This window comes from Protopterus annectens, chromosome 10.part0, assembly GCF_019279795.1.
Source record: "Protopterus annectens isolate FY-2018-M chromosome 10.part0, PAN1.0, whole genome shotgun sequence".
In the NCBI taxonomy this organism is placed as follows: domain Eukaryota; kingdom Metazoa; phylum Chordata; order Ceratodontiformes; family Protopteridae; genus Protopterus; species Protopterus annectens.
The window spans coordinates 1721987143-1722013732 of NC_056744.1; the positions used below are offsets into that span (position 1 = coordinate 1721987143).

The 26590-nt window shown below is 40.1% G+C and overlaps 1 protein-coding gene across 1 annotated transcript in view; it reads right to left on the reverse strand.

Annotated features, from left to right (window-relative positions):
* LOC122814471 (zinc finger protein 665-like) overlaps window positions 1-26590 on the reverse strand; it is a 218238-nt gene that overhangs the window by 162409 nt on the left and 29239 nt on the right. Inside the window, exon 3 of the mRNA XM_044087051.1 lies at window positions 6523-6648. Within this exon, the coding sequence (XP_043942986.1) occupies window positions 6523-6648 (126 nt within the window). The remainder of the gene's footprint in view (window positions 1-6522; window positions 6649-26590) is intronic.

The window sequence follows — 26590 nt, forward strand, 5'->3', positions numbered from 1 at the left end:
AGGGTGATGAAGGCCCACTTAATGGCAAGATACTTTTTTCTACAGCCAAGTAGCGTTTCTTAGATTAGTAGCAAACTTAGCAACACCAACAGATATGATGTTCCTCCCTCTGTATAACCTGAGACAAGACTTTACATACACCTACATAAATGGCAAACATGTATACTAGAAATTGTTTTGAAAGGGCAAGAGCTATGAATACAAACTTGCAGCACAGCATATTTAGCTGTTGAAAGGCTTGTTCCATTGCATTCATCCACATTACCGTCTGTAGAGGCTAACATTTTAGCCTGGGGCAACCCATACTGACAAAAATCAGGAAAAAAAAACTGATCACAACTAGCCAGGCCCAAATAAGCATTCACCTGGCTTTTTCCCCCTTTCTTAGCATTTCCCCCCTCCTGCCAGCTGAACATCATACCCACTCTTCTCTCTCTCAGATCATTGGTTCCTTTCACTGGGCTAAAGCCAATTGGTAGGTGTCACTGAAGCAGACGTTAGGGGTGGTTCAAAGTTTCTCCATTTATTTCCCTCCCAGCCCTGTCCAGCATACAAACAGTGAGGCTTTGGGAAGTGGGCAGGGGCATTTTCCTCCAAGCAGCTCTGCCCTCCTCCCTGTGGCAGAAGCAGTGGTGTCTCTGATCTCCACCTGGGACACTGCACTATCCTGTGTGCCTCTGAGATTATGCAAATCCTGTGTTCCCCCTTGAGACAAGTGGGTCATGTGACTTCAGTCCTCCCCCCTCCATCGCCAGGTCTGCTAATTGAAGCACAGTCCCCTGGGTCACACAGGGCATGGTCTTTCTACAAACATGGAGCCATACCTTCACTTACTTTTTAGTGGTTAGTGTGAGTCAGTTATGAATTGCTTCCACTTTTTCAGAATGTGCTTTTAGAAACCCATGGATTATCACACAGATCAAATAGTGGTCTTCTGCTATACCCAACTTGCACTTAAGCTGGATAGGCCAATGACCCATTGTGATGCAGAGACTTAACAGTTTGTACTTATGAACAAATGGCTCTCCCAGTCGTTAAGAGAGCATTATAAGGTCAACTAGGTAGGCTGTTGCTTATTTGCTGTAGAGTCTCTAAGGATACTGTCTACCACCCATTTGAATGCTGTGGGTACTCAGTGGAAACTAAAAGACAACAAACTTTATAATGGAAGAGCCCATAATGTGTGGGAAATATTTTTTTGTGTTGCATGTGAGGCTAGTGGGATTTGCCAGTAGGCTTTGGATAAATCAGAAGTGGAGAGAAACCTAGCCTTGCCCAGTTTCTCAATCAGTTCATCCACTTGGCATATAGGATATGACTCAGATTTATGCTGTTCAACTTGCTGAAGTGATAAAATCATATGGGTCTATCAGTCTTTGGTACAAATGTAATAGGACTATTCCACTCACAATGGGATTCCTCTGTAAACCTAAACTTCTTTTATACATTGTCCATAACTATTTGTCATTACGACTCTGGATTCAATCCTCTTAAGTGTACTTTCTGTTCAGGTACAGTTTTTATATTATGCTGGCTCATACCTTTCAACCTCTGCAAGAAATCTGAACAAAACCAAAAAAAATGGGGGCGGGACAAAAATGCAAACAGAATTTAAATATTGCTCCTATAAACTTAGAAAGTTGCTAGAATGACAGATTTTACATTATTATATATTTTCTGAAGGATATGAAGTCTGAAACTCAAATGTCAACTTAGAAAGTTGCTAGAATGACAGATTTTACATTATTATATATTTTCTGAAGGATATGAAGTCTGAAACTCAAATGTCTCATTATTTAGTATTAGTGATTTGCCAGGAAACCACAAATTTTATGAGGAACAGACCAAAAGTAAGAGCAAAAATTTGGACATTCTGCAAAAATCTGGACAATTGAGAGGTATGTGCTGACTTAAATTACCAGCCATGTCTGAGAATATACCTTATTTCAGAGTACAAATTCTTTTACTTCCTCTTCCTAGACAGTGAGTGCGTCTCCCTGTTCTGACATGAGGACATTCTGCAGGAACTAACTCCCCCTGCAAACAGAAATGTTAGCAGTTTCTCTCCATGGTTTAAGAATATTTATGTGATATAACTCTTCTACCCCCCCCCACTTCATAAATCACGTTAGTGTCACTTACTTTATCTGCTCTAACAGACACTTTGGAAGGAATTTGTTTTCTACAGTGGATAATAATGCAGATATGTTATCTGACTTCTCAGACAAGCATTTATGTTATGAATTCTCAGTTGCGGCTGCAGTGATCCCCTCTACATGGTCTTTCACTACAGGCATTGCACAGCTTAACGTCAGGTCCAGAAATACCTTATTACACTTTTAAAGGGGTCTGTTCTTCCTCCCAAGGTTTTTCAGCTACAACTAGCAAGCCTTGGGGTGTTTGTAATACAATAAAGAAATGATATAGCAGCAGTTGGCCCCAGTTTTTCCAGTCTGTGGCTCTTTGCAAAACAGACTTTAAAGTCTTATTATATATTGAACTACGGTAACCTCTTCTCTTTGGAGGTGTCAGCTGATGAAGCCATTCGATTTCAGCCAACAACGCAGCTAGCCCAAACCAATGCTGAAGGCATGTACCCCTGTAATAAAAAGACTCATATTAAAGACATGAAAAAGTATCAGGGCTAAACATGAACACATAATTCCCCACAGCACATTGCTATAACAAAAGATTAGAATGATCAACTGAAATTGATCATTTCCATGGCTAACCATCCAAAGTCAGCAACACACATGTGTATTGTAAATGCAGGAAAAAGCACAGAGGGTGAGAAGTACCCAGATCTGCTGCAGTGATCCATCAGTCAGGAAGAGAGAAGTACACAGGGTGAGAAGTACCCAGATCTGCTGCAGTGATCCATCAGTCAGGAAGAGAGAAGTACACAGGGTGAGAAGTACCCAGATCTGCTGCAGTGATCCATCAGTCAGGAAGAGAGAAGTACACAGGGTGAGAAGTACCCAGATCTGCTGCAGTGATCCATCAGTCAGGAAGAGAGAAGTACACAGGGTGAGAAGTACCCAGATCTGCTGCAGTGATCCATCAGTCAGGAAGAGAGAAGTACACAGGGTGAGAAGTACCCAGATCTGCTGCAGTGATCCATCAGTCAGGAAGAGAGAAGTACACAGTGTGAGAAGTACCCAGATCTGTTGCAGTGATCCACAAGTCAGAGAAATACAGTAGCAGGTTCTTTGGCAGTGACTGTAATTAAGCTTTAAATACCAAGATGAGAGGATGGTCAAAGTTCACATAAATTTTTCTGGGGAGGATAGGATTGACATCTGCAAAAACGGGTTAACGTGAGTAGCTTTCATGACAGTAACTTCAGTAAACCTTTAAACATCCAGTAGGAAGGATACCCACATTCTCGAGATTATTTTTTTGGGTGGAGAAGGTGGACTACAAAGGCAGACCCAGTTTCTATATTGGTGACTACCGTTGAGCTATAATTATCTGGCTGGGAGACTGCCCAGTTTTCATGAAATTTTCTGTGGGAGGGACAAGTAAACCATGCGAGGACTGACAGTAGCAGCTCCTTTGGCACTGACTATATTTAGACTTCAAATGTTGAACTGGAAGGATACCTACATTCACCAGAAGTTTGCAACAGAAGCGATGTGTGCCACTACTAAAGCTGGTCTCCACATTGGTAAATATACCGTGATGTATGGGATCCATGACATAAGGTCAGGACATACCTGGTCGGTAATGTGCACTGTAATACTATGTATGTATGTAGTACCAAGTTTTTCTGTTGTTTTATGAATTCTATATAGTGTTTTATCTGTGGATAATAATGTATAATGTTTTATAATATGATGTTGCTTTAAGGCTTGATTGTTAGTTAAGATGTGGGATGGGCTGAAGCATATGATTTTATGGTTTCTCCTATTTAAATGTTGCATTATTGCGTTTATTTTATACTGATGAAGGGTGTAGACCTGAAAGCTTTATGTAATAAAGTTCTTGGTGTGGTATTTTTGCACTGTAATACTATCAAAGGGGAGGAAAGCTGCTACTTGCTGCAGACCTCTCAGCTGTTCTTCAAGCATTGCTGATAGTAGTTTGTATGCATGCATGGTTATTACAGCATGTAATAACTCCATCTTACTTTGTAGCTTGCTAAGTATAAGCAGCTTTCTGAACTGCTTCCAGCCTGCATAAACATGCAGTTCAGTTCAACAAAGTGGGTTGTGATTTCACCTGTACAGACAAGCAATTCAATGCAACAAAATAGGGATAGTGGGTTAGCCTGGCTCTGTGACATACAGGGATAAAGGCTGGACTTTGACCTGGGTGGCCCAAAAATTCAAATAGGTCAGACACTAGAAGATTAGAGCAAGGCAGGGGTAGAATCCATGGGTGAAGCTGGCTCACCCATCTTGGGAAAGGGAAGGAGAGGTGGATTTCCATCAGATGATAGCTACTATTATGCAGACCAAAGATTATGGAGCACTTAAATGCCCAGGACTAGGAACATGACCATGGCAATCCAAAGAAGTTAGTTGTAGAAATCAGTAGCTTGTGGGAGAAGCACCACAGGGAAAGGTATAGGACACCCTTTGGTAATGCTGGTACACAGACCAGCCAGCAGATGTAGGGGTAGAGGTCAGGGTCTAATAGAAATCCTTTCATAGCTGAGATGCTGGTGAGGATAAAGTCAGCTCCAAGGCTGCTTGGAAGATGGTTCCCCTGATGGCTCTTGCATCATGCTGGGGATATCAACTACTGGGGAATGGAATGAATGCCTTAAAGTGTGATGGGCAGGAGGCATAGAGGCAAAAAGGCACACAGAAAAAAGGGTGGGTAAGTATTCACTTATCTAACAAATTATTTTATTAGGGGTATGGGGGGGTTGGTTAGCCTTTTGCATATGTAAACAAATGATTCTGTATGTAGTAAGGGAGGGTAGGTGGGCACAGGTGTGCCTTAAGTAGCACATCTGCCACACAGCAAGAGATTCTCCAATTCAATTTTCAGCTGGGGCCTCCTCTGCAGATTCTGCATGTCCTCACACTTCCCGAAGACATGTGGTTCTAAAATGTCCATAGGTGTGTGTGTATGTATGTTCAAGGCCTAACAATCTACATCCATTCTCTAACTCCATGAATGGCAGTAGCTATAACAGTCAGGTGTGACACTAAACTACGAACGCAAATTACGGTATGGTAGCTTTCACCTGTGTAAATATGCAATTCACTACAGCAAGATAAGAATATGGTGGGTTAAGCTTTCAACTATGCAAAGAAACTATTTTGTGTAGCAAGGTAGGGTGGTACAGTTAGGTTTATACAAGGGTTACCAAGTGATTCAATGTAACGAAGTGCCTTATTTAGGGTTATGCATTCACTTGTGTAAATCAGTGAGTCAAATATAACAAGACATAACATGGTGGGATAAACTTAAAGCTGTCTATAGATATTCATTGTAGTAAAATAAGGAGTATAGTGTTGGACTTAATTACGGTATGGTGGGGTTACAAGACAAAGACTAGTGGGATAGATAACAAAAAACTGCCTGCTTTAAAACATGAAACCCCAAAGTCCTGCAGGTGACTTTGCTATATTGGCATAGACATTTATGATAAAAGTACTGGCTAAGAGAAACAAAAAATGCTCACAATATGTTATATCAGGATCAAAAAGATCTTACATAAGGTGAAGATCATAGAGATGCTGTCAACAAACTTCATCTAGGATGCATATCACTGTTTATTTATTTAAATTTAACCGGCATACAGGACTGGCCTTTGATCAACTGGTGCCCTAGGCAAAAGGGCTCCACAGCGTCCCTCAAAACCACTTGGCGCCCTCATTCTGGCATACCTGCACCATGCAGATTACTGGAAAAGTGCCCTTGCTAGAGTGGCACCCTAGGCAGCCACCTAGTTAGCCTATGCCTAAGGCTGGCTATGCTGGTGTAGAGCACTGATGACAAATGACACTACGATTAGTTCATTCATGTAATTAGTACCCTCACAATTTCACATGGGGAGAAAAGTCAGTTGAAAACCCCTTTCATAGAGAGTCACATATTTTCTTGACTCATTGAAAAGAGCTTTAACTTAGTCAACACATGCAATCTTGATGTACCCCCAATATCCATATTGTCACTTGTGCCGCATGTAACACTAAATTATTCTCCTCATAGACTAAAACACACCGAATTGTAGCGTTCAAAAACTGTTGTGATGCATAAATAATCTCGTTTAATGTGCGTCACTGCCTTACAACTACTTGCAGAGTCTGAAGCCTGACATTTTTTATGAGATACTGCTCAAAAAAGCACAGTAGTCTTGCCCATAATGTCACTGTGTCTCCTATCACATCTACTGCCTTCCAGTTCAGTACTATTGCTGTTGTGACTGACTTGTTTACATAAAAAAAAATTATAGATAAACATTTAGCATATTGCCGTTACTTTCTTCCAGTCTTCCACTCTTTCTCCAATTTTACAGAAAAAATATCAATATCATTAGAAAGCAAATTAATAGTGTTCACTTACTGTTGAGTTTGTCTTTTGTATTAACCTTCAGTTTTGTGGCAGTGTTCCTATCCACATCATTCTTTTGAAGTTTATCACGATCTTCTTTAATTAGCAGTAATAACTTCTCTGGCGGGATTTTGTAACCTGCACACAAAAATACAAAACCATAACATTAAATGATTTTTATCAAAATCCTAATAAAACTGATTTATCACCAAATTCTTATACACAATCAACTTGTCAGAATCCTAATTCTTAACATGGCTTCTAATCAACATTTAATGCGTTAACAGATCTGTATTCAGCTGCAGATGCTTCCACTGAGTGGACAAATCACAGTCCCTCGAGTATCTACCACCCAAAAGGCAACCCACCAGAACTAATCTCCTGAAAACAATGTTTTCAGTGTTTCTTGAAGGAGGCAAGCCCCTTGCACTCACTAACTACCCCCAACTAATACAATCAACTCTATGGCCACACTACAAGAGGGGAAAGGGCAAACATCCAAAAATGACACAGTGCCTGCATTTTCACTGAATTTTTTTCTGACATGTTTTAAGAAGGAAATACCATTCAAATCATTTCAAAGTAAAATGAAGTATTTATTTAAAAGAAGTAGAATTTTAGTTTTATATTTTTATTTATATCTAGTTTAAAATTAAATATCTGCATTAGTAGAGAACTACTTTTTTCTAGTCAAAAGGTTATTCATTGTGCAACTTAACATTAAACCACAAATATTACCTCTCAATTTTTTGAGGAGGGATGCACATTCAGAATCTTGCTTTATTGTTTTTGATACCCAATAAACCCACAATCGTATTCAGAAAATCTTATTAGAGCTTGGGCTGTGAAAAAAAATTGGTCATCCACACACAAGACACTATTGAGGCACATTGTGCGCCATGAAGCAGGCTTTGTACTCTATAGACTGGAACAAAAACACCTGTTGTAATTCATAAAAGCAGTAGCACAATGAGGTGAGACTTTCGATGATGTGCGCCATGAAGCAGGCTTTGTACTCTATAGACTGGAACAAAAACACCTGTTGTAATTCATAAAAGCAGTAGCACAATGAGGTAAGACTTTCGATGATGTCTCACCCAGCTGCATAGTCAGTGTATGTCATGCGTCGAGTACATAAGCAAATCATTCCCTTCCTTGAATGTACACTATTCACGATGTTAGGAACATCACAGTACTGGCTGATGCCAGTAAGGTACCCCAAAGGAATTCAATCATGTACTGTCTGATGGCACTGACAAGCTTAGCAATCCCGTTCCCTGTTAGCTGATAGAGTTGAGCAACATATTAGCTTGGTTAAAATTAAAATAAAAACTCTGCTGCACTATGATGTTTGCAGATGACTTCGTGATCTGTAGTGAGAGTAGGGAACAGGTGGAGGAGACCCAGGAAAGGTGGAGATATGCTCTAGAGAGGAGAGGAATGAAGGTCAGCAGGACTAAAACAGAATATATGTGTGTGAATGAGAGGGAGGATAGAGGAATGGTGAGGATGCAGGAAGTAGAGGTGGCGAAGGTGGATGAGTTTAAGTACTTGGGATCAACAGTTCAGAGTAATGGTGAGTGTGGAAGAGAGGTGAAGAAGAGAGTACAGGCAGGATGGAGTGGGTGGAGAAGAGTGCCAGGAGTGATTTGTGACAGACGAGTACCAGTAAGAGTGAAAGGGAAGGTCTACAAGAGGGTAGTGAGACCAGCTATGTTATATGGGTTGGAGACAGTGGCATTGACAAAAAGGCAGGAGTCAGAGCTTGATGTGGCAGAGTTAAAGATGTTAAGATTTGCACTGGATGTGACGATGATGGACAGGATTAGGAATAAGCATATTAGAGGGTCAGCCCAGGCTGGAAGGTTAGGAGACAAAGCCAGAGAGGCAAGATTACGTTGGTTTGGACATGTGCTGAGGAGGGATGCAGAGTACATCGGGAAAAAGATGCTAAGGATGAAGCTGCCAGGTAACAGGAAAAGAGGAGGGCCTAAGGTAAGGTTTATGGATGTGGTGAGAGAGGACATGCAGGTGGTTGGTGTGACAGAGCAAGATGCAGAGGACAGGAAGAAATGGAAACAGCTGCTCTACTGTGGCAACCCCTAATGGGAGCAGCCGAAAGAACAAGAAGAGGATTTTAGTAAAAACATACTACCAATGGAGTTTCTTGGGATGGAGAAATACTTGCTACCTCAGCTAAACTTGTCTTACTCCCAGTGATGCTGGCAAGTACCCACCACAGGAATTTTACAAAGCATCAGATCACCTCATTACCATATTATGGAAATAAGTCAGTCCGCCACCATCTTATCTAGAGTCCATTCTTTCGGCTTGACTTTTCAGAGCTTTAGACAGCCCAAGAGTGGAGTGATTTCCCTCCTATGCAGAGGATATCAGCAGTGTACTTAGAAGAAAAATGGAAAAAAATGGAGAACAGCCAAAACCATCCAGAGAATGTGTGTTGCTGTTGGACTAAGGGCATTACCAAATAAGTGTGCCAGGTAAACCTTGCAGGATAAAGTTTGCTAGCCCATATCCCTTTGAGTGTGGGTCTAGCAAACTTCTCAAGAAGTGTGAAAGACACACCTATGGATTAAGAAGGAATGTACTCTGCATCACATCCCCTACCTTCTGGGTTTCTTATGACTATATTCAGCACCAAAATTCACAAGTTCAAAAATTTACAACAGTAAAGCAAATTCTACAACAATCTTCAGAAAAGGAATACAGACTATGTACAGGTTACTTCTTTTGCTTCCTTTGAACATTCTCTTATAGTCTTTACTCAAAGTCATTAGAAATATTTTCTCCTATTTCTACTTGTATTTTAGTCTTCACTAAATTATCACCTCTATTATGTGGTCTCTTTATACATGTACATGTCTTTGACCTAGAACCACTAGTAACTTTGGGTTGCAGTTATGGAAGCTACTTACTGTTAAATAACTTTCTTGATTTGCATACAAAACCCTTTTAGCACCCTTTCTGTAATTTCATCCATCTTGTTTGTAATGTTCTTTCAGCTTGGTTATATTACTGACTTCCACTTTTTTCTTCTTTTTTTTTTCAACAGTTGAAAGAAGTTTTTAGTACCTTGGCTCACTGGACTCCTGATCATAATTTAATATAAATATACTCTGTTAATATTATATGCTTATTGAATGCTTGATTTATTATTTCTTGAAGAGTCTTTTAAAAGTTCAGTAATCCTGAGGATGGCCAAAAATCTATCTTTCCAGTTTCCATCATGAGCTATTAACCTATGAGATGTATGTATGGTGTGTAAAAATATTGACAAACATTCCTGGGAGAAACTTCTAAATAGCCTGGACCCTGTAGCATGTTTTGGTGCCATGAATACTTTTAGTCCATTGATCCATCTTAAATGTATCACAAATACCTTATTAAGTAATAAAAAAGGAACATTTAGAATGATAACTTCACAAAGTTTATTAAACAAGCAACTAAACGCTTTTGTCCTCATCTTTTAGACTTCATCAGAGTTGCTTTATACAATAAAATGCTCACCATATATAAACCTCTGCAATCACAGTGCAAGCTAATTATTTAATTATTGAATTAAAATATTAATGTTAAAATGTGCTATTAGCCAGTAAATCATCTTCCAACTCTCTTTTTAACACACTGGAAACAGAGAATTTCATTCAACACAGGTGCCACTGAGGCTTAAAGTCTCAATTGCCAAATTAATTTTTTAAATTCCAGAAAGTTTTCATCACTACCTCTGTCAGATATCATATCTTTATCAATAACAAAAAATAAAAATTTTTATAACCATCACATTGGATATGGTGTCTACTGACAGCATTAGTTAATTTATCATTTTTAATGTCATGAACATGCTGTCTTATCCTTTCCTTTAACTTTCTGTTGGTTTTACCAACATAAAATGTATTGCATGTTAAACAGGTGGCTAAACAAACCACTCTGGAACTGTTACAGTTACATCTGCTTGGGAAAACAAGGGTCCTGTCAAATCCCTCTACCACAGCATATGGTCCTTCGTGAATAAATCTACAATACTTACAACCTCTGCATTTACTTATCCAGTTTGGGGTGTGTGAACCATATTTCAAGTTCACATTAGCTTCCAATACATTTTTAATCCACTTTAACTATTTATAAAAATATATTCTAATCAATACTTCCAACTAGTTCAACAAAATAACAAAATGAGTGAATCATAAAAACAGATCGTTACAATAGAATATATATAATATATACTTTCAAAACTTTATTTATACATTTAATATCGGAAAGACTAAATATTCTATGTTGAAAATCCATATTATTTCTAGTATACATAGTTTCAATTTAAACTACTTCTACATTATAAGTCTCTTCCAAATTACATTATAACCATTAGCCATCCAGTGAATAACAGTTTTGCAAATTGCAGTAGTGCATACATTTCAATATCTGGAAACTTAATACCCCCATTCTCCCAAACTCTTAAGCTTATGCCACTGTAGGTTTTTAGGATACAATAACAAATTTAACACAAATTTTGTTCATTGTTTTATACTGATCTTCATACAAGGGGGAGATGTACATTGAAGAAAGTTCAAGAATTTAGGCAAGAAAACCATTTTATAATAACAAATCTATCCTCAAATGTGAGAAATATTTATTCCATTTATTCATTAAAGAATCAATATTAATACAAGTATTATTCATCTGTTATTTTTTCTATATTGGAATTTAGAATAATTCCTAGATATTTTGTTTTCCCAATTAATATACAATGACAATGGAACAATAATATTTATTTTCCTATTGAAAATCATTAAAAAATAACAATAATCCAGAAATCTCTGCAAATGTGAGAATTTTTGCATGTGTGTATAAGATGAATTTACATTTTAATGGTTAAAAGAATGTCATCTGCAAAAGAATTTTAATTCATGTGAATCATTTATTTTAATTCACTGAACATTAAAAATTGCTAGAGGTTCTACAATTAATGCAAAGAACAGGAGAAAGAGGACATCCCTGTTTACTACCCTTCTATAAATCTAAAGGTTTAGATAATAAGAACCTATTTTTACATAGACTTATTATAACAGACTGAACTTTGTGAAACAATGCTTGAAAAACAAGGAAAACAGATTCAAGACACTGAATATGCTTCCTTGTTTCAGTTGTTGTGTGTTGGGGGATGGGCAAAGATGCTCTGAACTGTCCCAGATTTGGTAAATTGCCTCAGAATTTTGTCATATTTTAGTCTGTTCCTCATAATGTTTATCTTTGCCTCAGAATTTTGTCATATTTCAGTCTGTTCCTCATAATGTTTGTGGCTTTTGGCAAATCAACAAGGATAAGAGCATTCAAAAAGCATGCTGATGCAAGCCAGTTAGTCTAGTGTTTCTAATTATATAAGGCAATAGCTGCCACAGATTTTGGTCTTTGTCAATAATTACTTTTTAGAGCTTTATTTATACATTTAATATCGGAAAGACTAAATATTTTATGTTGAAAATCCATATTATTTCTAGTATACATAGATGTTCTTCATCTCACATTGCTGCAGTCCTTACACTTGGGTAGTCCGCTGTCCTCGGTCGGCCCGAATATCAAAGTATAAGGCTGACGTCGGTCAAGGCGCATTAGACTGACACCAGGACGTCAGGGTACAAATGCGCATGACCGACGTCATATCCTCAGTCTTTTTTGCCGCATGGTCCGATGCAGAAGCAGCGTTGCAAGTGCCGGTTGGCGTTCTGAAATTTTTCTAATTCGGAGTTTCAGACCGAGTCAAAGTTGGCTAAGTACCCCGTTGGGGAATATTTTAGTTTTTTCTTGCCTCAGTGGTTTACCGGATATCAGAAAAAGTGAATAACTGTATTTCTTGTGGGAAACAGATACCGCATAGAGATTATCATACTTTGTGTATTCCTTGTTTAGGGCCTGAGCACGACGTTGTTGGGTGTCGCTTTTGTGCTAGATTCAATAAGCGCACTATTAAGAGAAGGTTAGATTGTGCCAGGTTAGTCTTTGGGAAGCGGTGCAATTATAATATGCCGTCGGATGCTCCGGCGCCCGCTTCTTCGAAGAAGCGCAAGGACAAAGCAGCTAAGCCTAGGCTAGAAGAACCGTCCATACCGGACGCCGGTTCTTTAGAGGTGTCGGTGGAGCCGGGGGTTCCGCCGGAGGTTTCTCTGGAGTCCCAGGGGGAGACTTTGTTATTGCAGGATGTGGCCTCTCAGGAGGCAGGTCAGGCTGAAGGGGCTTCTCAAGTTACTGTACTCCCTTCCCTTCCTAGGGTGGTTAGGCCCTCTCCTTCTGTTTCCAAGGCTTCTCCCAGAGGCAGGCCAGGCTTAGCTTCAGTTGGTGTCACCCCTAGTTCTTCAGGTTCTGTGCCCAAGAAGCATATGCTTAAAATGGCAGAAGATTTGATTACTTTGATTAGAGGTTCTTTGCCTCCTGATAAGAGGCCTAGGGAGGAACCTGAGTTGGGGAGGATTGAGCAGGCTTCGGATGTTTCAGAGTCTTGACTGAAGACTTGCAGGAGTATTCTCCTTATTCTGATTCTGATGTGGATGATTCTACTCCTTCTGCTTCTCCTCCTGAAGATTTTTCTTTTTCAGAGACTCTTCATTCCATGAGGGAGCATTTTAAGTGGGAAGGTCAGGACTTCTCTGATTCCAGGAAAAGGCTTAGGGAATTTTGTTTTACCCCAGCATAGGCCTTTGGCTATACCTCCTGTTCTGGATGTTGTGGAAGATGTGTTTGCAGAGGCTTCTCTTAATCCTGATTCTTTGCCTCCTGCTCCTGTTAAGCGGATAGGTATTACAGGGTGCCTGAAGCTCATAAGTATCTTTTAAGAGTCCTAGGGCGGACCCAGAAACTGTTAGTCAGGGGCCTAAGGGTGTTAAGGCTTCTGTTGTTAAAAATCCGGTTCCTCCAGATAAAGAGGCCAGGGCTTTGGATAGATGGGGAAAGAAAGTCTATACTTCTTCCACCCTAGCTATGAGGGCTTTGAATTGCCAGTTTCACATGTTGAAATACCAAAACTATCTGCTTTCTCAATTGAAGTCTAAGGTAGATGCTCTGGCGGAAGGTATTGAGTGTAAAGAGTTACAAGATTTAGTACATGTTTCGGAACAGGTGGGTAAGCATTCTTTGCAATGTGGTTTTGATGCTGTACAGGCCTCGTCTAGGGTGGCTGCCACTGGGTCAGTTCTTCGCAGGCACGCCTGGCTGAGGGATCAGAATTTGTCTGACCATGTTAAGACAAGGATTTTAGATGCTCCTTTACAATCTGATGTGTTGTTTGGTTCACCTGTTGAGGCAGTCTTAAAGAAAATGGAAGACAAGGCTAAGTCTATGCAGACTGTTAAAGATTTTTGCAGGTTCAGCCTCCAGTTTAGTAGAAATTGGCCTACCAAGGGGTGGACGTATCCTTCTTATGATTCCCAGTCTAGGGGTAGATCTAGGCGTGGTAGGGGCAGAGCTCAGGGCTCTTTCAGGCCTAGAACAGGAGTTAACCTGCACAGTCTTGGGTGAGGGCAGGGGTCAGTCCTTTCGTAAACAGACCCAATGACCTACCTTTTCAGCTGCCAGAGCCTTCTCGTCTGGCAGCACCTTTGGGAGGAAGGTTGGCACTTTTCAAGGAAAATTGGAGTTTAATTACCCAAGACAGATGGGTATTGGATATCATACACCAAGGTTACAGGTTTTATTTCCATACCTTGCCTCCTTTCAAAGGCATGCCAGACGTTCCTCCTCAGCAAAGAATAGAGGCTCACAAACAAATTTCTCTGTTACTTCAAATAGGGGCCATACAGCCGGTCCCTATGCCAGAAGTGGGCCTAGGATTTTATTCTCGCCTGTTCCTAGTACCAAAAAAGGGGAACACGTGGAGACCAATTTTGGATTTATCTATCCTCAACACTTATCTGGACATTCCCAAGTTCAAAATGTTGACATTACAACAGCTTTTACCTCTGCTGGGCAAAGATCATTGGATGGTAACTTTGGATCTCAAGGAGGCTTACCTTCATGTTCCTATCAGACTGAGTTGCAGAAAGTATCTGCGTTTTCGGTCTGGGACTTCTCATTATCAGTTCTCTGCATTGCCCTTTGGCTTATCTACTGCGCCCAAAGTGTTCACGAAAGTTCTGGCTCCAGTGATAGCTTTCTTCAGGCTAAAAGGAATACAGATCTATCCTTATTTGGACGATTGCCTGATTCTGGCTCAAGGAAGGGACGAGCTTCTTCATCATTTGGAATATGTGATAGCAGTGCTAAGATGCCTGGGGTATTCTGTGAACGAAATAAAGTCCAGTCTAGTACCCTCTCAGGACATGTGCTTTCTGGGTGTAAGACTGAATACAGCATCCCAGATGGCCTTTTTGACCCCGGACAAACAAAAGAATCTTTCCCTTTACTTTCATCAATTGTCTCATCAGTCCAGGCTGACTGCAAGGACAGTCCTTCAAGCCTTGGGGTTCATGGCATCTTGTATTCTGGTGCTTCCCAATGCCAAACTGCATATGAGGAAGCTACAATGGTATCTCAAAAACGTATGGACACAGCACTGCCAGGATCTGGACACTGTCATTCAAATAATACCTTGCATTCAAAAGGAATTTTTGTGGTGGGCTCAGGAATGTCACCTAAACAAGGGACTCTCTGTGACCCGGCCAGAGGCGAGTCAGATTCTAACGACAGATGCCTCAGACAAAGCTTGGGGAGCTCATCTAAATGGAAAGTGGATACAAGACAAGTGGCCTGAGAGACTACTACATCTACATATCAACTTGAAGGAGATGTTAGCAGTCCAGTTTGCATTAATAGCTTTCAAGGATTTACTTCTTCCAGGGCAGGTGTTGATTCTAACAGACAACACAACTGTCATGTGGTACATCAACAAGCAAGGGGGAACACATTCTTATCCTCTATGCAGGCAAGCAATGATTTTGTCAGAGACTGCTCTCAGTTTACAGCTACATCTTCAGGCAAGGTTTCTGCCGGGAGCACAGAACTCCTTAGCAGATGTGTTGAGCAGGCAATTATGGATCCCCACGAGTGGAAATTGGATCCTCATGTATTTCAGAAATTGACAGTGTCATGGGGAACTCCAGACATAGATCTGTTCGCTTTTCCACTAAACCACCAGCTGCCAAAGTTTTGCACGAAAAGGTTTCATCCCACAGCTTGGAAAGTGGATGCTCTTTCTTTCAATTGGAGCAATCTTCATGTGTATGCCTTTCCACCTCTGCCTCTCCTCCCAAAGGTACTTCTAAAGGTCAGACAGGACAAGCCAAAGATGATTTTAATAGCTCCAGATTGGCCTCGACAGCACTGGTACCCATTACTGAGAAGTCTGGTACGGGAGCCTCCATGGCCATTGCCTTCGATTCCACACCTGTTGTCTCAGGAGGACAGTCATTTACTCAATATCAAGCTTCACTCTCTTCACCTAACAGCCTGGCATATTCTGTTTTGAACCATAGAAGGTCTCAACTTCCACAGCAAGTTTTGAATGTTATTTTGGAAGCTAGAAGGCCTAGTACAAGGAAAGTGTACGCAGATAAATGGAAGAGATTTTTATTTTGGAGTGCAGCAAAGGATTTTGATGTTTCTGAGCCTAATTTAAGTATGGCTCTTCAATATCTTACTGAGTTACTGGACAAAGGTTTGTCCTTCTCTTCTATTAAGGTTCATGCTGCAGCAATTTCGGCTCACTATGATTGTGACCCACCATTGTTTTCTCATCCTTTGTTCAAGCAATTTCTTAGAGGGCCAAAGAATATAAGACCTCCACGTAGAGCTCCTACTCCTGCTTGGGATCTCAATTTTGTGTTGGAGAAACTCACTCTACAACCTTTTGAGCCTGCAGCTACTACCGAGTTGAAATATTTATCATGGAAGACTGCTTTTTGTTGGCCATTACCTCTGCAAGAAGGGTTTCTGAATTGCAGGCCCTTATGGCGGTTGAGCCTTTCTTAATTTTCCATAAGGATAGGGTATCTTTAGTACTAATCCTTCCTTTATGCCTAAAGTGGTTTCTAGTGTGGCTTTAAACCAAACTATTCATTTGCCTACTTTTATGCAAATCCCCAAAATAAAGGGGAAAAGATTTTGCACACTTTAGATGTGCACAGGCAGCTGCGATATTATTTGAGCAGAACTAAAGGGTTCAGGCAGTCTCAGCAGTTATTTGTTTCTTTTGCTTTGAGTTCTCAGGGCAAGCCTGTGTCAAAACAAACTATTTCTAAGTGGATTGGGTTTTGCATTGCTTTCTGTTATTCCCATCATGGCAAGGAGATTCCAGCTGGGATTAGGCCTCATTCCACTAGGGCTACTGCCACTTCGACAGCTTTTTTAAGGGGGGTGGCAACTAAAGATATTTTGGAGGCAGCTACTTGGAGTTTAGTGCATACTTTCTCTAAGCATTATCACCTTCCACTTTACTCTAAATCTAGGGCTGGTTTTGCCACTGCAATTTTACAGGGCATTTTGGCAGCTCCTACTGCTTTATAGTTTGGCCATCCTCCCTTACCTCTGCTTTGGGATTTTACCCAAGTGTAAGGACTGCAGCAATGTGAGATGAAGAACATAGTACAGTTTTGTACCTACCATAAATGTAGATGTTCGAAGATCCACATTGCTGCAGTCCAATTTACCCTCCCTCCTTCCCCTCTGTAGTTAGAGGCGGTTGTGTGGTTTGGGTTGTGAATATTGTGGATATTGTATATATTGTACAGATTATTAGTGCAAGGGTGGTTGGTTGGTTGTTTGCTGTCTTTTGGTTTTGACCTTTCTTTTAGGGTCTTCTGACATCTGGGGCAAGAAAAGACTGAGGATATGACGTCGGTCATGCGCATTTGTACCCTGACGTCCTGATGTCAGTCTAATGCGCCTTGACCGACGTCAGCCTTATACTTTGATATTCGGGCCGACCGAGGACAGCGGACTACCCAAGTGTAAGGACTGCAGCAATGTGGATCTTCGAACATCTACATTTATGGTAGGTACAAAACTGTACTTTTCAATTTAAACTACTTCTACATTATAAGTCTCTTCCAAATTACATTATAACCATTATCCATCCAGTGAATAACAGTTTTGCAAATTGCAGTAGTGCATACATTTCAATATCTGGAAACTTAATACCCCCTATTCTCCCAAACTCTTAAGTTTATGCCACTCTAGGTTTTTAGGATACAATAACAAATTTAACACAAATTTTGTTCATTGTTTTATACTGATCTTCATACAAGGGGGAGATGTATATTGAAGAAAGTTCAAGAATTTAGGCAAGAAAACCATTTTATAATAACAAATCTATCCTCAAATGTGAGAAATATTTATTCCATTTATTCATTAAAGAATCAATATTAATACAAGTATTATTCATCTGTTATTTTTTCTATATTGGAATTTAGAATAATTCCTAGATATTTTGTTTTCCCAATTAATATACAATGACAATGGAACAATAATATTTATTTTCCTATTGAAAATCATTAAAAAATAACAATAATCCAGAAATCTCTGCAAATGTGAGAATTTTTGCATGTGTGTATAAGATGAATTTACATTTTAATGGTTAAAAGAATGTCATCTGCAAAAAGAATTTTTAATTCATGTGAATCATTTATTTTAATTCACTGAACATTAAAAATTGCTAGAGGTTCTACAATTAATGCAAAAAGAACAGGAGAAAGAGGACATCCCTGTTTACTACCCTTCTATAAATCTAAAGGTTTAGATAATAAGAACCTATTTTTACATAGACTTATTATAACAGACTGAACTTTGTGAAACAATGCTTGAAAAACAAGGAAAACAGATTCAAGACACTGAATATGCTTCCTTGCTTCAGTTGTTGTGTGTGTTGGGGGATGGGCAAAGATGCTCTGAACTGTCCCAGATTTGGTAAATTGCCTCAGAATTTTGTCATATTTTAGTCTGTTCCTCATAATGTTTATCTTTGCCTCAGAATTTTGTCATATTTCAGTCTGTTCCTCATAATGTTTGTGGCTTTTTTGGCAAATCAATAAGGATAAGAGCATTCAAAAAAGCATGCTGATGCAAAGCCAGTTAGTCTAGTAAGTTTCTAATTATATAAGGCAATAGCTGCCACAGATTTTGGTCTTTTGTCAATAATTACTTTTTTAGAGCTTTCCTTGTTTTTTGAGATAAGTGATTGAGACTTAAAGGACCATTACGAGGAAAAAAAATTAAAAGACACTTTTTTTTATCTGTTCTTGAATTCCTACACATTGCTAACCTGTATTTATCAGAAGATAGTATAATTTTCTTGTGTTTGTAACCCTCAGTGTCTTTCTGGGGTCAGACACCCTGATCACAGCTTGCTTTCTTCTAAAGCTAAATCTTCCCCATAGTGCACTGTGATGGCACAGCTGTTGATATTCTATTGCCCATGGCTGGACTGTCACATCTCAGTTCTATTCACTTAGAATGGAAGAACAGAGAAGCAGTGCTGATTTTGAGAGGCCTCTGTATTAGCATCACTTATTGTTCTGCAACGCCTCTTTCAAATGTTTTTCCTACTGATGTGTTTTACACATTCTGTACAAAAAGCATCCAGAAATATCAACTCATTACTGAAATAACATACTTTATTGAAAGATACTGCTTTTGTGTGCTTCAGTTCCTTCTCAAATTACTCCTTCCACTTTTCCTCTGTCAGTAAGGCACAGTATCACATTTCCTGCCCTCAAGGTTTAGTTAATTAGTCACCAGCAACAGAAAACAGAAGAATAGATCTTCCATTTCCCCCCAACTGCAATGCATCATATTTTATTTGTATGTAAAGGATGAGATGAAGGGCTCTGTTGTATGCATAATTAGGGGGTGTTTTTAGGACAACGATAGTGCTTCACTGTTCTTTGAGTAGCAACAAAGAGCATTATTATTGAACTATTACAGTGCCCTGGTACTTTAAACATTGCCATGAGAATGCTGAAGGCAAGAAGGTGGCTCCCAGTAGCAGAGCTGCAGACATGGGGGGTGAGAGAAACAGTAAAAATTAAAATTTTCTTTATCAGTGGAAATATTTGATAGTGCTAATGTCGTAATATCTTAAGATAGGGGAGAAAGATACGTTAGATATGAGGAAACGTGCAGAAACATGATAAGTGTGGGAGATAAAGTATGTTGCACACTTTATTCTGATAGCAGTGAACTGAGAAGATAAATTCCACAGGGATTGTCTGAAGATGAAAATGATTGTCACTAGTGTCATTTGTTTAGGTTTAACAGTCATTATTATGGCTTTGCAGAAGTAGAGTACATTTTTCTAAATCCAGCTGGAATATTTTTGTGTGTCTGTTTTAACACTGTCAGATATATGAGGTGTGCACATTTGGTAAAGTATGTAATTGTTCGGCATGGAGATTGTCCATGATGAAAATGACAGTGTGTGTTTTTGTGGCAGATGGGTTGCAGTGTGTCTAAAAGTAACAAGTTACCCATAATCTTTTTGATTTTCCATTTGTCAGACATCAGCATTCTAATCAATAACTGCCCGTCTGTGAAACCACATGATCATTGGCACAGTTACAGTGAATAGTGTTGCTATCTAACCGTGCTTGGTCCTCTGGTTGAGGTTTTAGCTGTGATTCCTTCTGTTCTGACTGTGAATGCACTTCTCCTATTTCTATGTGGGTTTTATCCATGTGCTTTGGTTTCTATTCCCAGACCACCAGATGTACACTATATGCCTTTGGCCACTTGTACTTTTACTTTCCTCCCAATCAAAAAAAGAGGGGTACATATAAGGTAAGTATCCCTTTTGGAGGGGCAGGAAGGCAAACACTTTTCCCAGACAGGATATATATTTCCTTGCATTTATCTCGGTGTATTGGTGGACAACTAACATTAAGCTTTATAGATAGATTATTTTTTCTGAAAATAAAAAAGATTGAATTTCTTGTGATTTTTTTCCCCTCCTGAAGCTGACCATCAGGGAATCCTGCTGCCCGTCCTCCTTTGCTAGACCTACCACCCCCTTCCCTCCTGCTCCCACTGGACTTACTCTGATCACGGTCAGGGCTGATTAAGAGATCAGGGTATCATGGCTCTCCATCATGCTAAATGCTGTTGTCCCTCCTTCCCTTGCATTCACCTTGGTATGTCTGAGGATTTCTCTCCTCTGTGAACTATTCCTCCCTGCAGGGAATGCCTAGGTGGACACCCTTCCCCTCCGGGATGAACATGCTCATCCCTTCTTGCCAACGCCGCAGACACTTGACCCGCTAATAAAACCTAGATTGCCTGGGCCATAGTTAGAGCTTTACCTCTTTTCACCAGGATGCTTGCTGTTATTTGTGAATTTTTGTTCTGGTTATCATTAAATTAAAAGTTGTAAAAAGGTTCTAAGATGCACCACACAGATTTAGAACCCTCTACTTGTTTCATAAAGACTCCTCAGAGGTGACCTCTGTCTGTTATACAAGGCTATCTTGGATGCCTTGATGGGACTGCTGCATATCCACGCACACGGCGTCAACCTGGTCTGTGACAGCAATAGGACTTGTTGGGGGGACATATTTGTGTCCCAGAGACTCCCATCTATTGAACAGACTCCCTATCCATGTCAAGCAGAGTACCTCTTTACCCCTTTTTAAGCGCAATCTGGATAACTGGATGGGAAATAGAAAATGCATCCCTGGGATTCCACCCGTGTCCCTGCTGGACAGGGGTATCAGGTGCTGATTTGTCTATGCATGGGCTAAACTCTTGGCTAGGCTTATAAGGGCCAATAGCCTAGTAATTTCCTATGAATTCTGGTGGCCTAATGGAAATCCAGACCCATGGCTTAATTTAGTTACATTCTCCAGACTTATTACAGCAGTCTTGGCCAGTTAGGATTTGTTGAAATCATGGGGGGAAGCTAAAAAGTATGAAAAAGCAAGAACTAAATAATTTATCTGGATGATACTGGGCCAGAATGTGGAATAACATGGGATAAGCAGAAGGGTACTAATATGTATCTAGTGGACTAATGAACTCCTTTGTCTAGGGCTCAGTTTCACCTACGACTGGCCTTGTTGAATGCATATCAGACATCTGATTTGTATAGAGTTAGAAAAGTGGCAATAATGAGTAGGCACATACTGAGGTAGTCTGTGGACAAAGGTCAATGTCTGCATCAGGTTGATTAGAGCTTGTGATCACTGACGCACTTAGAGCCCCACCCCATGTCAATTAGCCCAACGAGTTCAGCCGCTTCCTGCAGTCCCTTGCCTTGAAGTTACCAGCCGCCTGTGGTGACTCACATGACCAGAGCTGGGTCTTCAATATGAAATAAAGGCTTAAAGTCAAAGCATCTAATGGGGTTTTCTTGTGCTGTGCTACTGCATGCTATCGTGATCGTTTTTTTTTTTTTACTAACTTCTAACTTCCTTGCAGAGCTGACATGTACCCTCTGGGTAAAATAAACAGAGCAGGAGCTGATTATTTTTCTGTGGAAGAGAATGTTCCTGATTTAGTAACTAGTATTAACCAGAAATGCCTTGGTGAAGGCAGTCATCAGTTTACTGTGATTCCCACACTAGTCAAACTGTGGATTAGGTACTTCAGAGATCTGTGGAGCTCTATGTGTGACTTTGTTTGTAGGAGGCTTAGTCCACTTACGGATAATATGGATTCCTCTCATTCTGAATACTAGAAAGTACAGTTGTACAAGTTGAACTTACCATAACAGCAGATGTTCGAATGATCACTGCTGCAGTAGCCTTAGCTATATGGGTTATATCCTGCCATGGATATAATCCAAAGCTTCAGGACATGTTCCATATGCCCAAACTTTCAAGCTGAGCCGACTAAAAGACAACTTTGGGCACGAAGCTCTTCAGAGCTTTCCTGGCAGCAGAGAGAAGGAGGCTGAGCCCTGAAAGGACAAGGCAAGGAATAACAAAATAAGTAAATAAATGTCCACACCCTTGAATAAAAAAAAAAATCACCAGAAAGTGAGGAGGAATGGATGGAGAGAGGGAGTGGCTACTGCAGCAGTGATCACTCAAACATCTACTGTTGTGGTAAGTTCAACTTGCACAACTGTACTATGTTCTTCATATTGATTACTGTTGCAGTAGCCTTGCATATACAGGTAGATTACCATAGATAACTATATTAGGGAGATGGAATGAGAGAGCCCATGGAGAATAGTCCTAGCAAAGCATGAGCTAGACCTAGAGAAGGAATCCAATTTACAGTGCGTTGTAAAAGTCCGTACAGAGGATCAAGTAGCAGCTTTTAGAATACTTCTAGAATCCACCCCTTTCAAAAAAGCCATGGAAGAAGCCACGGTCCTTGTAGAGGTGGCATTGACCCTGTCTGGAATAGATATGTCATGGTGAGTATAACAAAAGGTAATTGGCCTTAGACAAGCATTTGGAAATGGTTTGTGTTGACACTAGTTGTCCCTTCTTTCTTTTACAAGAAATGAACTATCGATCTGATGATCTGAAAGATTTAGTTCTGCCAAGATAGTACCAGAGTTGTCTCTGGACATCCATGGTATGGAGTGTCCTTTCTTTCTCCCCCATTTTTATGTTCAGAAAAGAAAATGGGGAGATGGATAGTTTGTCTTAAAGTAAACTCTGATACCACGTTAAGCATGAAAGGATTAGTTCTCAAAAAAAAAAAACACTCTCTGTGGAAAATGAGGTACGGTTGACTCACCGTAACAGCTTGCAACTCAGATACCCTTCTAGTAGAGGTCAGACCAAATAATAAAACTGTTTTCTATGTTAAGAACTTCAAGTCAGCCAAAGTAGCTGGTTCAAATGGAGCAAGTGTTGCAAAAACTAACACAAAATTAAGATCATAAGGATTTACTCGGGGGGCCTCTTATGCAAAAGCCCTTTCAAGAACATTTTGACATGCAATTGCCTTGAAAGAGGAAGATCCATGGGCAGACATGCTGAAATGACCTATAAATGAACCTTGGTTGAATAAGAAAGGCCATTAGTTAGTAACTCACACAAATATTGTAGAACCAGAAAACAACTAGTCCTGAATGGGTCATGGTTGTTTTGTTGGCACAAACTAGAAAATCTTTCCCATTTGCTAATATATGATATTCTAGTAGCAGTTCTCCCACTGAAAACACTGGGACATTCTAGCAATAATCTTAGAAAAAGAGAACCCCCCCCCACCACCACAGGGAAAATAACAAAACTGAGGAGAAAACCCTGAATCCACCCCTGCATATTCCACTGCAGATTCAGAATCTTGAATCTCTTCAGGAAATAAAGCATCCTTTTTTATACTGGAAACTGCTCTAGAAGAAGGATCAATAGCCTGAATCAAACCCTGAGCCAATCCCAGTAAACTACTCTTATCCAAAAAAAAATTGAGGAGGATTAGCTACATACTTGGTTTCTGTTTATTTTTGACAGGAAAAATGGGCCTAACTATGTTGCTAATGGTAGCTGCTGCTTTCCCATGGATGGGCACCGCATTATGACACAACAGGGAAGCCCTCCCTGCTCCCCCTCTCCCAGGACCGAAAAGAGTGGTTCTCCCTTGCCCACTGAGGGAACCCCAATAGCCACAGAGGACATGACTAACCCCGGTCTATAGTGGCTGTAGGTGCTACATCAGAGGGATTCAGGGTAAAAGATCAGGGGTAAGGTACAACACATGGACACAGCAGTCACCCACCTTAAGCTGAGACACATTGCTAGCCAGCTGTGGTGGCAAAGGCTGTTTGTTTAACTTTTTCATTTTTTGGTATGAAGAAGGATTCACCATGGGAGTGGCAATCTGTTCCATGGTCAAGCCAAAAACGGTACCTCTGTCCTGAGGAAAATAAGCAACAATACCAGTAAAATTACCAGTCCACAAAAGTTGCTTTTAAAGCACTATGGCAGCCCCACAATCTTAAAATAAATACCATTTCTCCACAGAAAGTAATTTATCAGTTAGACAGCACTAATTTTAAACTGACAGAAACAGTGAGTATTCCATTTAAAAGTATGTTACAGTCTCAAGATGATCCATTAAAACACAATACTCCTAGCTTTAAAACAACTTTCCTGAACAGGAAAGTAATAAAACCTCAGTAAAAAGAAAATGAAAGTTTTTTCCCCCAAAAGGGAACTTATCTGCCCAGCTAAGAAAAGTGCAAGCAGACAGTCAATCCTCAGAAGCCTCAGAGGAGCATACTCTTCGGCATCAATAAAGCTCTAAAGGGTTTCATGCCCAGATTTGTCTTTTACTTAACACAGCTCAAGCTGCTTGACAGTGTGGGCACGTAGAAGGTGCCCTGAAGCTTTGGAAGCTGTCTGGCTGTTATATCCTTGGTAGGATACAACCAATATAGCTAAGGCAGCAGTGGTCAATATGAAGAGCATCTAAGTATTTGGTTAAAACACTCTAGGTTTAGTGTAATGCCAAAATGGCAAGAAGGTAAGGAGAAACCTTGGTGACTACTGCAGCTATGAGTAACCACCCGTGCTTCTTGTGAATGAAGATGGGCAACAATAGTGCTCAAAACCACCATAAAGGAATCCTGAAGTAACAGAAGGACAAAAGGTTTGTAAATTTAACATCCTGAAGGCTTCCACCCTCAGGAACTATTTAACTTGGATACATCTTAAGCAGTCCCCAGGGACCATTCTTTTTCATATTACTGACTTGAATAAAACTCTGCCCATTGCTAGTTTAATGGGACCCTTGATGTGGTACTGACCTAAAGCAATTGTTTCACGGAACATGGATTGAAGGCAGTGGAGGCATTCCTAGAAGGAGCAGGAAGGTTGTGAACTGTACTTTGTAAGCAGATGCAATCTCTGCTATTAATTCTAAATCAGTGGTCAGGCTGAATCATTTTTCTTTGAAATTACAAAGTTTTTCTCCTAAGAGGTGTGCAAGTTGGTATAGTCAGTGCTCAGAGAGCTCTTGTTTAGTTGGAAAAACAGTTCCTTTTCCCCAACTTATGATCTGTCGTCGTTTGGTTCTCCTGTAGAATTTTTTTCATAGGCCTTCCTTTGTTTAAACTTATCCACCCCTGACTGCTTACTGTAAATGGCCCACTCTTTAGTATGGTTGCACTTACTGTATTTTAGAACAGGAAGGTGAAATAACTGCTTGACTTTCTATACAACAGTCCATTTCTCCTCCCTTCTTTGGAATATCTTCTGCCACTACAAAACAGTATATTCTTGTCCAGGGACACTTGTAAGAGCTGCCTTTAGACATCCAATGTTAATGGCTGAATGTTAAGACAAGTATGCCTATGTAAGCCTCTGGGTGTTCCCCTGGCACAGGTATCACTGTTATCACAGCCACATTTGATGGTGTTCTGGCCAACTTTATTAGGAATTGTGAGAGTCTGTTTAAATACTTTTCAAGTACTTCAGATATATCATCCATCACGTCCACCATTTGCTTAAGGATGTCTATGCCAGGCAATTGAGTGCTCTGATGCCAAATGTGCAGGAAGTACATAACTTTTTCCAGAATGATGTATACCCCCCTTTCATGTGGAACAGTGGTCATACCTGGAGCTAGTTTGAACCTTCTTCCAGCATCTAGTGATATATAATAGCAGAATCAGCTGCAAGGTTCATTTACAAGTCTTTGTGTTTTCCTGTTCTCTACAACACATATGGTTTTCTAGTGGCCAAAGGTTGCCAGTCCAGCTCAAGAGAAGTATCTTAAAATTTACCTTCAAAAACCTGGAAAGCTGGAAGAATACTTGTAGGCCTTTTCCCTTCTACACCCACAGTTTTTGGACACCATTTCTGTATTTATGATAATTCTCAGGAGTCCTCTTAAAATGTTCCCTTATTAAATTAGGTTTGCCCAAAAGAGAGGCAGTTTTGATGATGAAGATTACTCCTTATGTTTACAATATCCTAGAATGGAAAAATTTTGCCAGAAAAGGCTATATAATTTTCTTTGTTGTAATCTGGCCATCTGTTCTGGTGAGTTTTTTTTTTTTTTGGCTGATTGAGCAGTGCATGAAATGGTGGGTTGCTCAGGAAGGGGAGGTGGGACATACACTATTTGCCAGACTACAATATATTCCTTGGCAAAGTGTTTACATTTGAAGAAGGCTGGGGTTTGGGTG